Here is a 15000-nt window from a genome sequence, read left to right on the forward strand (position 1 = left end):
AGAAAAACCCAAATGACGGAGACTTCTCTCTCGCCCTCACACTGCATGAACAACTGATGATGCCAACGTTCCGTTTTGCCGTTAGTGGTTCCAGGTCTTGTAACGTTTTGTACAGTAGAGAGAAAAAATATATATGCACGCTCTAATATCTATGTGATCTTCAAATGAAACGCATCAGAATTTGTTGAACACGTTAGCAACGCTGTTGTTTTGGTTGAAACCCTTTGCTTTTGTGGATATGATAATCTTGCGTCTGGCAGCTAAGTGATTAGCGTGGTGTGAGAACGATAACGTCACCAGGGTGGATTAGCAGCTCGGAGACCCTGGGCAGACAGGGAGATTCCCAAAGAACCTGGAACAAAACAAAATGAATTCATTACTGATTAATGATGTGGCTGTAAAATGTATTTCTAAATATTTTTTATCCATGCAAAACATTTCGTCACTTCACCAGAATGCATGATTTTTATTCATATTATAGCGAAAATCATTTATACTAATTAAATAGAGTATTAACCTATTTAGTGATTAGTATATTTCTTTAAAGTTTGATTTTCTCTGTTGATAATAAATAAATCTTATTCCGTTGAATCATGTAGCCACTTTTCTAATGATACCCTAATCCGTTTTTTTTTTTTCGTTAATCCTCTCTCTCTCTCTCTCTCTCTCTCTCTCTCTCTCTCTCTCTCTCTCTCTCTCTCTCTCTCTCTCTCTCTCTCTCTCATATCCTAACCAGGGGCGAAACTTAATTCTTGTTGGGTTAGACCGCTTTCCTTCCACACAGGGTGGTTTCTGAGAAAAACAACACACTCATGCCGTAATACTCAACAACCATGTCGAACACCATATATATATATATATATATATATATATATATATATATATATATATATATATATATACTGTATATATTATATATATATATGTATATATATATATATATATATATATATATATATATATATATATATATATATATATATATATATATATATATCCCATACCCTTTCTCCAACGTGAATTTCATTCACCACAGTCGATTACCAATCAGGCACCTAATTAAGTTAAATTAACTGCTTTGGTTCATAGATACACACTGCATTTTTCTTGAGACTAGTGGAAATCACTCTTCTTCCTGCGTGGTAAATCTTGTAGTTCGTGGCGGTCGTGTGTTTTGCTATCGGGTGAGCCAAGGCGATTAAACACATTCACTCACACATATACATATGTATACATACACACACATATATATGTATATGTGTGTGTGTGTGTGATTGCTATCCGCTGGGCCAAGAGTTTACATACATTCACACACACAGTATATATATATATATATATATATATATATATATATGTATATATATATATATATATATATATATATATATATATATATATATATATATATATATATATATATATATGCACATACATTCATACACATGCCACAAATATATGTTATATATACATCCTTGTGCTTTTTTCCTCCTTCGCAACTAGCCAGTATACCTTCAAAAAATTTTCTGATTCTCAATTCACTGCTCAAGTCAACAGAATCGGTCAGAGGGGTCCGTCCTCGCTCGGGGATCAAATACGGGTTCTCTAGCTGTCGACTTGCAATCTTGTTTACATAAATTCCGATGTCGTCGACTCCTCTTAAATATTACGAAAATTCATCATAACTCGTTTATGCAATAGGAGCAGCTTTCAGTCTATATATCTCACAGCGTGCGTTGACCGAAAGGCAAGTCTGAATCAGATGAGCTTCAGAGAAAACCCTAATAGTGAGAGCACATTTTTTTTCTGTTTTTTTTTTTTACTTTTCCTAGTGCTTGACGTCATGTTATGTCCCGGACGTCTGCCTCCGAGAGAAGTCCCTTCCACCCACCACCCCGGCCCCCTTCAATGACCTCTCCGACTCTGGAAGTCCTCCCACGACGTCGCAGGCTTCTCAGCCTGAGTGTTCTTTGCGGGGTCGTTCTGGCGTGGACGTACCTTTTGGAATATTCTTAAAAAAAAAGAAAAGCGTTCTTGCTTCTTTACGGCCTCTCAGGTTATTGCGGATTGTTGCTAAAGGATGAAAGGGAATGTTTCTCTTCGAATTTCAGGGAGGTTTTTTTTTTTTATTTTTTCACCTGAGGAGAAAACAAAAAATGGATTGGAGTGATCAGGTGAATATGGATTGGGAAGTACTTTTTTTGTAATAATCTGTTCTGAAACGCAGATGGTAGGGATTTACCAGCAGTTCCTTTATTGAAAGACAAATAAGATATGTTTTTTTATTGTTATTGTTAGTCTTCAGGTAACCAGAGTTCAAAGATATAACTAATATTTTGTGGTGTAAGGCGATTTACCATTAATTCTCTGTAGAAAAGAGATGCAAGGTGTTATGTAATTAAACTTTTTCGTGGTAAATATATATATATATATATATATATATATATATATATATATATATATATATATATATATATATACATACATACACATATGTATATATACATGTGTATATATATGCATATGTATATACTTACCTATGTATATATACATATGTACATATATGTGTGTGTGTGAGAGAGTGTGTTCATATATTTATGGGAAAGCATAAAAGTCTTTACCGGCACTTACGAGTTAAGATTTTGCGTAAAGACAGTACAAATATTATGTGAGTGAAAAATCAGTCAGTCAATACGATAGGGTACCTCGCTGGTAAATCTTTATTTTCTACGTACGGTTGATATTTTTTTGCTCCCCATGTGCAGTGTATATCTTTTTTTATAACAAGCGTCATAAATTTGTTCGGTGTTCTGGTGTGCTGCTGATTTGAAAGTGAAATTTGCTAAATTTAGTTTAGTGTTCATTGATGAATATCTGACAGCGGTTTACCAGAAACATTAAATGAAATGACACGATATCCACGTTACATGTTAGCTTTTATGTATGTGCATCATAATACCGAAATACTATTATAAAAACCGATTATTTTCCTTTCACAAATCTTGAAGTTTTTTTTTTTTTTTTTGCTGGCCGTTTCTCCCTTTGTCTCGATTATTTTTTATTACTTTTTTATCCAGTTCTAAAATTTTTCCCTTTTACCCTTCACTCCATTATTAGCCTTCTTCCTTTTCATTTCCTTTCTCATCTCCAACTGCACAGTGTGTCGTCGTCTTCATTTTGATTTACTTATTCGCACTTCTCTTCTCATTTTATTATTAGTATTTGCCTACTTCTTGTAACTCATTTTCGTTGATATTGTAACTTTTTTGCCCTTTCTTCACATCACTCCTCCTCCTCCTCCTCCTCCTCTTCTTCTTCTTCTTCTTCTTCTTCTTCTTCTTCTTCTTCTTCTTCTTCTCAGTGGCAAGGAAAAGACCGAATAAGCTGGAGGAAACTGAAATTTTTGGTCCTCCCTAAAGTTAATAAGGGAGGAAATTAATTTCTGGCGCCTCTATTTCGGGTTTCCATTGTAAGCACCAGAGTCCGTCAGAAAACAAACGCCTTCCCTGGAATGAATACCTGACCGATAAGCAGACGTCCTGGTCTCCTGGGGGCTCAGATATTTCGGTTTGCTTCGTTTCTGCTTCGGTCGGGAGTGGGTCTTTTACCGTTCCGTGTTCATTCATTAAACTAGTCGTTGGTATCAGTAATAGGCTGTATTCCTTGGAGCTGACGGTAAAAATCCGCAGCCGATATCGCTGTAACCAATAGCGGGTGCTGAGCATGAGCTTCAGCCAATCAAGTTCAACTTAGGTCGTATCAGCTGCTGATATTTTCCGCCAGCTAGAAAAAAAAAAAGCTTATCTCCCAGCTTGTCTATTGTGAGTTCATATTTCTTATGCCCTCTTTTCGTAAGTATTGGAGCAATAAAGTCTTATTTTCTGTTCGCGTCGTTTCTGGTAAGACCTGTAGTTTAACTCTAATCTTTTTTATCTTTTTTCTGATATGGTTGGGAGAGAGTACTTGAATCATCAGTTTCCTGTTCTCAAGCAGGACATTCTAATTTACAACATTTACTTCTGCTTAAATTGAGATGCATTTTTCACATGCTCTTGTCACTGAGTACTTGAATCATCAGTTTCCTGTTCTCAAGCAGGACATTCTAATTTACAACATTTACTCCTGCTTAAATTGAGATGCATTTTTCACATGCTTTTGTCACTGATTTATAGAACCACTGCAGTTTTAACTGGCATATTGCATGCTTTTACATCCACTCTTCTGCTTTAAATCAATTCCATTGCCAACTTGTCTCCTCTCTTCTCTCCCTTGTCATCGCCAATTGTCAACTCTCTTGTTCGCTGATGGTTACTTTTCATCCTGCTTTCTTTCTTCTACATATAGCTGGGATTTCCAGTACTTCCACTTATTTCATACCATAGAATGGTGGACGAAATTCGCGTTTCTACTCAACAGAATTCCTCACTTCAAAAATTTTCGCCTTTTGTTTACACTTCTAGCTAGCAAAAACTGTATGTTAACTGCTCATGCTGAAAGTTTTTTTTCTCCCCAATTCTGATCTTGTCCTTAGGCCAGACATAGGGCCCCCGTTATCAACTAATAGTTTTTTTTTATTTTCTGCGTCAAAACAGAAATTTTCGTTTACTAATTAACTTGGGGCTTTCTTCGTGTAATCTCATCAGCTTACCCTAGCACACTCGACTTTCAACTTCTTCATGGCATCATCCCAGGTAATTACTGTTTCAATTTGTGAGATTTATGGCGGCATACCTTAACGTCCTTTAGCCTCAATTTCGTGTTATGCTTCATCTTTACTTGCTTAAATCGTATTTCCTTCATAAAGAAGCCTCAATGAATTCTTCCCTTTATCCTTATTTTCTTGAATTTTATGTTCTTTTCTAGAGAAGTTAATTGTCATCTTTCCACGGTTTCGGCACTCCCATCATCTTCACCCATTAGTGAAATACATCCTGAGATTTCACGGCTTAATGTTGATTGATATCTGTCTGTAAACTAGCACCAAAACTATGTTTAGTAATTTGTTAATTTACTTTTCTTTTCTTGATAAGTGATCTCTTCTTTCTGTATTTCCCAATACTTTCTGTTACTTCTTTATAATGAACACCATATTCTTTGGAAGTTTGAATTTCAAGTCAGTGGTCCCTGTGGGCTTGTTCCATATGAATAGGGTTCATCTTCTGAGCAATAATAATAATAATAATAATAATAATAATAATAATAATAATAATAATAATAATAATAAAAATAATAATAATAATAATAATAATAATAATAATAACTCCGCAGGTATTAATGAAAAACAAGATACGGGATTTTTCACGGAACCTTCATGCGATCTATCCATCTTAATATGGAGAAAATACAAAGAAACATGAAACGAAAGTGCAATAAGACTCGACCCAAAAAAAGGAGCGGGTATGAGAAATATACAGGAGTTTTCAGAAACTCTAAAAAGTAATATTTGTTTTAGGCGGTACCGGGATCTCAGAGTTTTATGTCAATACCTGTTTTCCATTGATATTTTGGGTAATGATAACCATAGCTGTGGCGCTAGTTTAGTGTAAAAAGAGCTACAGTTGATTAAGGAATATGCCAGTATAAATAAAACAAAGGGAAGAATGGAGAGCATTATATTTTGGATGTTATCTTCACTTATTTACGAAGAGTATTGGTTGTATTGGTACACGGGAAAGCTATTCGTACAAGGAGTTTATACTCAGGAGGCAACATTCCCGCTCTCCATTGCTCCCTCGGTTTCATTTATATGGATATATTCCTCCTGTACAGTACGCACACACAGACATATATATATATATATATATATATATATATATATATATATATATATATATATGTATATATATATACAGTATATATATCTATATATATTTGTATATGTATATATATATATATATATATATATATATATATATATATATATATATATATATTTATATACAGTATGTATATATATATATATATATATATATATATATATATATATATATATATATATATATATATATATATATGACTCATTAATTTTTCACACAAAACTTTTATTCTGTTGTTAATGTTAAACTACAAAGACTCATTAATACTGAATTCACTTCGCTATCAGCTGATTATTTGTTTCCTAATTATATGTATTTATATACATATAAATAATTATACATAATATATATATATATATGTATATATATATATATATATATATATATATATATATATATATATATATATATATATTATACATTGCATATATAAGAACCTTCATACATGTGTCTGTATACGTTTATTGTAGTTTATATATATATATATATATATATATATATATATATATATATATATATATATATATATATATATATTGCATATATAAGTACCTTCATACATGTGTCTATATACGTTTATTGTAGGTTATATAAATAAGCTGAGATTTACAGACCGACACTGACCGGAAATTGGATTGAAAATACACGATTCTCATCCTTATAAATCTGGTTACCTCCAGGAACATTTCGACTATTTCTATACAGGGAAACAAAAATATGTCCTTCATATCGACTCGCCATTGAAGGCATTTTTAGTCTGCGTTCCTATTTTTACCGAATAATATCTTTTTATCGATTCTGAGAACTTTACACCAGAAAGCTTTCGACTTCTACGATGTGTGTAATTTTTTATCTCTTGTCTTTTATTTTCTTTCGTTCATCTACATGAATGCGTTTTATCCGCGATGCTGTAAGTTCGAACTGAATTTTATTTTTCATATAAAAGTTTTTTTTTTTGTCAGGTGGGGAATAGATTTTCAGTTTCTGTACATTCTTATCTCTTGTGATTAATTCAGCTTTTTTTGCCTGAAGAAAATCCAGTGCTATTAATTCCCCCTTTCATTTTAAATCTAGATAAAAAAACTACGTATATCTGTACATGTGCGTGGGCGCACACGCACGCACACACAAGCCCACACACACACACACACACACACTCTCTCACACACACACACACACACACACACACACACACACACACACACACGCACACATTTAATGTAAAAGAGTAAAAATGAAAATATTCAGAGTCTAAAATGTGAATAAAAATAGATGAAACGAAGTTTTACGGCGTAAGCGGAAAAAACTCTTACTTTGATTTCTCTTATTGCCGTTTTCATTGCAAATTTTTTTTTTTATCTGTGTTGCCGATTTTCTCTTGGATTCTGTGCAGTGTTGGTGTAACATTCGACCCATAATGTTTTTTTAGTCGCTGAAAAATAAGATAGAAATTTAAACATTTTTCCCGGAAAAAGGTTTTTTGTTTACTTTAAACAAATTTCTGTAAAGTTTTGTTTATAGTCACGTTGTATAACGTGGATAACATTATAACCATCAGTGTTTTATATAACTATATTATCTTTGACATGTATGATGGTACTTATACATGCAATATATATATATATATATATATATATATATATATATATATATATATATATATATATATATATATGTATATATATATTGTATGTACATATGTATGTATATATATAGATTTATATAATACATACATATATACATACATCATACATACGTAGACACATACGTATGTATATATATATATATATATATATATATATATATATATATATATATATATGTATATATATATATACACACACGCACGTAATTAATCCACAAACAACCAGCTGATAGCGAAGTGAATTCGATATTAACGAGTTTCCGTAACTTAACATTTAACACCGGTATAGAAGCCTCGAGTGTAAAATTATAATTATTTTCTTTGAGATTTTCGTTCAGTTCCTCTACCGCTTCTTACGTACCTCTGGTAATGGTCGTGTCCTAGTGACGGAGATTAAGAAGGATGAATTGGGCTCAGCGGTAATCCTCCCGACGGATTGGAGAGCCAGGCACCTCTCGATCTCCAGCTTACGAGCTACGGGAAAGAAGAAGAACAGAATATAGCATTAGACCAGCATTACTCTTGGGAGGAGCATGTCTGCACGTATAGGTTTGAGTTGTTTCTTCTCATTTGGTTTTACTTTGTTGTTTCTCTTATCTAGTTTATTCTTTATTTCTGTTTCTCTTTCCTTAAGTTTGTAGAATCCTGCTTTGCCGAATAGGGTTGCAGCTTTAATAATAATAATAATAATAATAATAATAATAATAATAATAATAATAATAATAACCGGGATAATAATAATAATAATAATAATAATAATAATAATATTAATAATAATAATAATAATAATATAGGGATTGCTAAGAATTTCACAATCTCCTGATAAACTCTGATGTAATAAAATCCACAATTATATAGTAAATTGTATCAATTTACTATAAATAAGGATTACCGTATTGTAAAGCCGGGGAGAGGGGGGGGGGTAATTGTTGCTGGGTGAAAATTGCTCTTGAGATAATGAAGAGGGGAAAAAATACTGTTAGTATGGAATTTTTTTTTTATGAACATAATGAAAATGGCGAAATGTTGGTCTGTATAGTAAAATATCTTTCTAATAATATTACCAAAAGCGGAGGGAACTTACAAACAAGCAACAAAAAGAAAAGAAATTGTATATGAACTCTGTCGAAGTGTAAAAAATTAGTCGTCGTATGATTGATTAACTAATTACTGATTATATAGCTTCCTAAGATGAAAATATCTTCATTGGAATTAATAGAACTGTAGTTTATCTCTCTCCAGCTTACGAGAAATGAAGAATTGGCAGGTATAGATTAGACTTGTGAAAATTTCTCTTAGGATGAAATTACTTAGAAAGGTAGGAATGCCAAACTAATTCCAAAGAAAGGTAGGAATGCCAAACTAATTCCAAAGGAAGGTAGGAATGCCAAACTAATTCCAAAGAAAGGTAGGAATGCCAGACTACTGTCAAGCTGATGTATAGCTCCTTAATAAGTAGGAATACATGTTATGAATCACAGGAATTATGATTATGATATTTGGCTGTGAAAATCCACAGTTGGTTTTCTAAATATACAGTAGCTTAGGTTTTGCATCAACCCTAAATTCCATACGTCCATCTATCCATCCATGCTAAGCTGTAGATAGTGAAATAGATCTATTACTAGGTAGATGAATGTTCCTTTTTTTTTTTTTGCTTGTAACCCAAACTACTTACTGCCTAATTTTACATGTGAATTACAGTTACAATAACGGACTCCTCTACTTCTACGACAACCATCATTCAACAAATGAATCATGTATGAGATTTAACTTACGAAATATCAACAATCTAATGTATTTTCGATAAAATTGAGAGTTAACGTTTTAGAATTCCACGTTTTCAGGCATTTAACAATATTACTACAAACGTATTTTACCCAAAAACTCGTTTCTTAAGATGGTTTTACGTGCGACAAGAGGCTCTTAAAAAAGACAAATAAAATAGAATCACGCAACGAACCAAGGAATAAAAGACAGGATGCGTTTGTGCTAGAAGCAATGCTTCTCTTTACTGCTAAAAGAAAAAAAAACACTTCATAAAAAGCATTACCCTTCAAGGAAATGAAATATAGGTGAGCTAAATTGCTCGACAAAGAGGAGTTCTATTTTGAAATATTGCTTTTACAATTGACGACATAAAGAAAATCTAAACATTGCGGGAACTTAATTCTTGTTATGATAACCAGAAACAGCATCCATATAGATTTGTTTTCTCTGATAAGCGAAAAATAATCGGAAGTTTGCAGACTTAATTGTTGTCACTAAAATCATATACTAAAAATATATATAGATACAGTTTATTACCTTTTATTCGGCTAAAAGTAAGCCACAGAAACTCAGTCTCTCTGCGATTAAAGTCAGATATGTTTCCAACCATAAGAAGTAATTGCGTTTTATCGGAAAAATTTAATCCAGATATTGTAGAGGCTTCATCCTTATATCAGCGAAGATTCCCAAATCCATATCCACACAGGAATTTTTTAATTTATCTTCGGAATTGAGGGAGAAGTTTTTTTTTCTATAAATCGGAGAGCCCATATTTACTATTTGTTTTTTATCATCCGAGTCTATTTTTGGTCATTTTCTCAGATGGTATTATAGGCATTTCATTCTGGGAATGTTTACTCAACACGTTCATAGCCACTACGTCCAGCGTTATATTCGAGTACCCCAATAATAATGATAATAATAATAATAATAATAATAATAATAATAATAATAATAATACATATCTAACTAATTATACAAATCATTGACGTGTACAGATTAGTGATTATATTGCTCAGGTGGTGTACATTTGCTTATTATCTGATATCAATACCTCTCTTGTAATTACCTCCAACCTCTACATTGTATGCAGATGTAGTGAATAAGCATCATTTAAAAGGCAATAATTGTTCACAGGCTGTTAGTATTTTTTTCGAAATCATATAATCACATAATGACTATCTTTAAGTAATAGAACTGTAAACACACACCAATATATATATATATATATATATATATATATATATATATATATATATATATATATATATATATATATATATATATATATATATATATAATATATAATATTTATATTTATATACAATACATATATATTATATATATATATATATATATATATATATATATATATATATATATATATATATATATATATATATATCTGTGTAATGTGTGTATATGTATATATGTTCTAGTACGCCTTATTAACAACCAAGCAGATTTATTCATCTTTACACCATTTCTGCAACAACGAAACTGGATGCTATATGGGTTATATATGCATTTGTAAAAGCCAATTAGATTTCGTTAACGTGCGATAAAATTCTCAAAATGTAACGAACATTTCCCGGAATAAGTAGAGTCTGTGTGTATATAATCTTAGCATCAAGTATCGCAAGATCTAATTATGCATTCTCAACAAAACCAAAATAATAAGACATATGAGAATTCTTCCACTTGGCCGCCTTAATGAAATACGTACCTCACGGAATACACAGGAAATCTCTTCATTGTTACGAGCTGTTTCCCATTTTTCATTGCGAAGGATAAGATTCAAAGCAGTTAATCCAGATTTATGTCTTTGCATGCGGTATTGTTGTCATGTGTGGGGAGTCTCCCCGTAATCTGTCCTACTTGACAGGGCTGGACCAAAGCTTTGATGTATATCAAGTGCATTAGGAGACTGCAAATATCCGCCAAGGCAGAGACTCCCACCTCTCCCACATACCTCTAAATTTCTAGAATGACTTAACCTGAGTCATTAAACAATTACCAGTGTCATGTTAATAGACTGATTTAACCTGAGTCATTAAGTTCATTGCCACTTCCATATTTCTAGAATTATTTAACCTGATTCATTGCCAGTTCCAGATTTCTAGAATGATTTAACCTGAGTCATTAAATCTATTATCTCCTCCATATTTGTAGAATGATTTAACCTGAGTCATTAAATCCATTGCCGCTTCCATATTTCTAGAATGATTTAACCTGAGTCATTAAGTCCATTGCCGTTTCCATATTTCTAGAATGATTTAACCCGAGTCAGTAAGTCCATTGCCGCTTCCATATTTCTAGAATGATTTAACCTGAGTCATTAAGTCCATTGCCGTTTCCATATTTCTAAAATGATTTAACCCGAGTCAGTAAGTCCATTGCTGCTTCCATATTTCTTGAATTATTTAACCCGAGTCATTAAGTCCATTGCCGCTTCCATATTTCTAGAATGATTTAACCTGAGTCATTAAGTCCATTGCCACCTCCATATTTCTAGAATTATTTAACCCGAGTCAGTAAGTCCATTGCCGCTTCCATATTTCTAGAATGATTTAACCTGAGTCATTAAATCCATTGCCGCTTCCATATTTCTAGAATGATTTAACCTGAGTCATTAAGTCCATTGCCGCTTCCATAGTTCTAGAATTATTTAACCCGGGTCGTTAAGTCCATTGCCGCTTCCATATTTCTAGAATTATTTAACCCGAGTCATTAAGTCCATTACCGCTTCCATATTTCTAGAATGATTTAACCTGAGTCATTAAGTCCATTGCCGTTTCCATATTTCTAGAATGATTTAACCTGAGTCATTAAGTCCATTGCCGCTTCCATAGTTCTAGAATTATTTAACCCGGGTCGTTAAGTCCATTGCCGCTTCCATATTTCTAGAATGATTTAACCTGAGTCATTAAGTCCATTGCCGTTTCCATATTTCTAGAATTATTTAACCCGGGTCGTTAAGTCCATTGCCGCTTCCATATTTCTAGAATGATTTAACCTGAGTCATTAAGTCCATTGCCGTTTCCATATTTCTAGACTTATTTAACCCGAGTCATTAAGTCCATTGCCGCTTCCATATTTCTAGAATGATTTAACCTGAGTCATTAAGTCCATTGCCGCTTCCATATTTCTAGAATTATTTAACGCGAGTCATTAATTCCATTGCCGCTTCCATATTTCTCGAATGATTTAACCCGAGTCAGTAAGTCCATTGCCGCTTCTATATTTCTAGAATGATTTAACCTGAGTCATTAAGTCCATTGCCGCTTCCATAGTTCTAGAATTATTTAACCCGGGTCGTTAAGTCCATTGCCGCTTCCATATTTCTAGAATTATTTAACCCGAGTCATTAAGTCCATTGCCGCTTCCATATTTCTCGAATGGTTTAACCCGAGTCAGTAAGTCCATTGCCGCTTCCATATTTCTAGAATGATTTAACCCGAGTCATTAAGTCCATTGCCGTTTCCATATTTCTAGAATGATTTAACCCGAGTCAGTAAGTCCATTGCCGCTTCCATATTTCTAGAATGATTTAACCTGAGTCATTAAGTCCATTGCCGCTTCCATATTTCTAGAATTATTTAACCCGGGTCGTTAAGTCCATTGCCGCTTCCATATTTCTAGAATGATTTAACCTGAGTCATTAAGTCCATTGCCGCTTCCATATTTCTAGAATTATTTAACCCGGGTCGTTAAGTCCATTGCCGCTTCCATATTTCTAGAATGATTTAACCTGAGTCATTAAGTCCATTGCCGCTTCCATATTTCTAGAATTATTTAACTCGGGTCGTTAAGTCCATTGCCGCTTCCATATTTCTAGAATGATTTAACCCGAGTCATTAAGTCCATTGCCGCTTCCATAGTTCTAGAATTATTTAACCCGGGTCGTTAAGTCCATTGCCGCTTCCATATTTCTAGAATGATTTAACCTGAGTCACTAAATCCATTGCCGCTTCCATATTTCTAGAATGATTTAACCTGATTCATTAAGTCCATTGCCGCTTCCATATTTCTAGAATGATTTAACCCGAGTCATTAAGTCCATTGCCGCTTCCATATTTCTAGAATGATTTAACCTGATTCATTAAGTCCATTGCCACGTCCATATTTCTAGAATGATTTAACCTGAGTCATTAAATCCACTGCCGCTTCCATATTTCTAGAATGACTTAATCTGAGTCATGAAGTCCACTGCCGCTTCCTTATTTCTAGATTGATTTAACCTGAGTCATTAAGTCCATTGCCGTTTCCATATTTCTAGAATTATTTAACCTGAGTCATTAAATCCATTGCCGCTTCCATTTTTCTAGAATGATTTAACCTGAGTCATTAACCCATTGCCACTTCCATATTTCTAGAATGATTTAACATGAGTCCTTAAGACCATTACCAATGCCATATTACTTGAATAATTCAACCTGAGTCATTTAATCCATCACCAATGCCATAATTGTAGAATGATTTAACCTGAGTCGTTACATTCATTACCACTTTCTTAGTATGGTTAGGCAGATATGCCATCTCGGTCTCTTAAAAGAATATATGCACCGAAGTAAAACGCAACCTTCATAACAAAAGAGTAATTACATCTCAGCGGAGTTCAGGCCTTACGTAAATATCTTCAGCGAAAAACAAATCTATGTAAATGTAGTTTTGGGGACGCCGGATCTACGCCTAATGGCACCTAGGTGGGTTTTATTCCTTCATAGTGTATGAACGCGTCTTGCTAAGGAGAAACATGTCACTTGAAGACATAAATTAAATCTTTTCATGGTCCCGATGACAGCTGTGTATTTGCAGCGTAATTAAGATAAAACGTATTCGCTTCGATGAGGCACTTTGCTATGATGAAACAAGAATCTCAGGTCTCTAAAATCGTACTCTATGTGAATGATATTACTTCTCTGGTCTCATATAATGCGTTGTATCCTCGACACTGTCTTCCCTTGTAATGAATAGTAAACATTCAAAACAACAAGCGAATTCATCTTGTTGCCAGGCCTGTCTGTCTCCCCTCCCCCACCATTGCCATCCATTAAAGACGGGTACTTAGCAGATACCTACTTCAAAGCTTAGATCAACAGCGGCACATTGGGTATTAACAGCACGAGCCCAAATCGATCCGCATATACATATATATATGTCACTGTAGTCCTGATTCCTCGTCCGTCGCTGGTTCGACCCCACGGGACGGTGGACTTATTATCAACTAAAAATTCCCCTTCGGTAACATATATGAAAATATATTACTTCCGAGGTAGAGTAAATTGGATATTAAAGGACGTTTGCAGCTTTCTGATTGTATATGAATCACGGTGATGTGATAAATAGTCATATATATATATATATATATATATATATGCCTCTGGGCTTGTAATTGCTCTAGTTGTAATTGAAATATTTCTGAAAACATGAAATCAGATAAACCTTACGAAAAGAACACGGAATGCCGAAAACCAAAAGGCAAAGTAAATATAAAGACGAGGTCTCATGAATAACTCATAAACAACAAAAGCCATCAGCCCAAGAGTCCAGCGTCAACAAGGAGAGATATGATCTTTCCTTCCCTTGAGGAATAAGTCTAGATCGTTTTCTTTTGGCATTTGAGTAGAGGCAAATGCGACAACGAGCGTGGGCCGGATACAGATGATGGGCGACGATAATGTTATAGCTAATGTCTAGACCTTAGGTCTTGGTCTAGATCTTGTTTATAGATATTTGCTAGAAGGGAAAGGCGGAAAGTTTGGGATCTTG

General features: G+C 33.6%; 2 protein-coding genes across 2 annotated transcripts in view; one reads left to right on the forward strand and one right to left on the reverse strand.

Annotated features, from left to right (window-relative positions):
* LOC136847113 (DNA excision repair protein ERCC-6-like) overlaps positions 1-15000 on the forward strand; it is a 248636-nt gene that overhangs the window by 6538 nt on the left and 227098 nt on the right. The window lies entirely within an intron of this gene.
* Positions 1-15000, reverse strand: part of LOC136847115 (uncharacterized) — a 140950-nt gene that overhangs the window by 196 nt on the left and 125754 nt on the right. Inside the window, exons 4-5 of the mRNA XM_067118453.1 lie at positions 7820-7932; positions 1-352 (exon numbers count right to left, since the gene is read on the reverse strand). The exon at positions 1-352 is cut by the window's left edge and continues 196 nt beyond it. Of these exons, the coding sequence (XP_066974554.1) occupies positions 269-352; positions 7820-7932 (197 nt within the window). The 3' untranslated portion in view covers positions 1-268. The remainder of the gene's footprint in view (positions 353-7819; positions 7933-15000) is intronic.

This window comes from Macrobrachium rosenbergii, chromosome 16 (genome assembly GCF_040412425.1).
Source record: "Macrobrachium rosenbergii isolate ZJJX-2024 chromosome 16, ASM4041242v1, whole genome shotgun sequence".
In the NCBI taxonomy this organism is placed as follows: Eukaryota; Metazoa; Arthropoda; class Malacostraca; order Decapoda; family Palaemonidae; genus Macrobrachium; species Macrobrachium rosenbergii.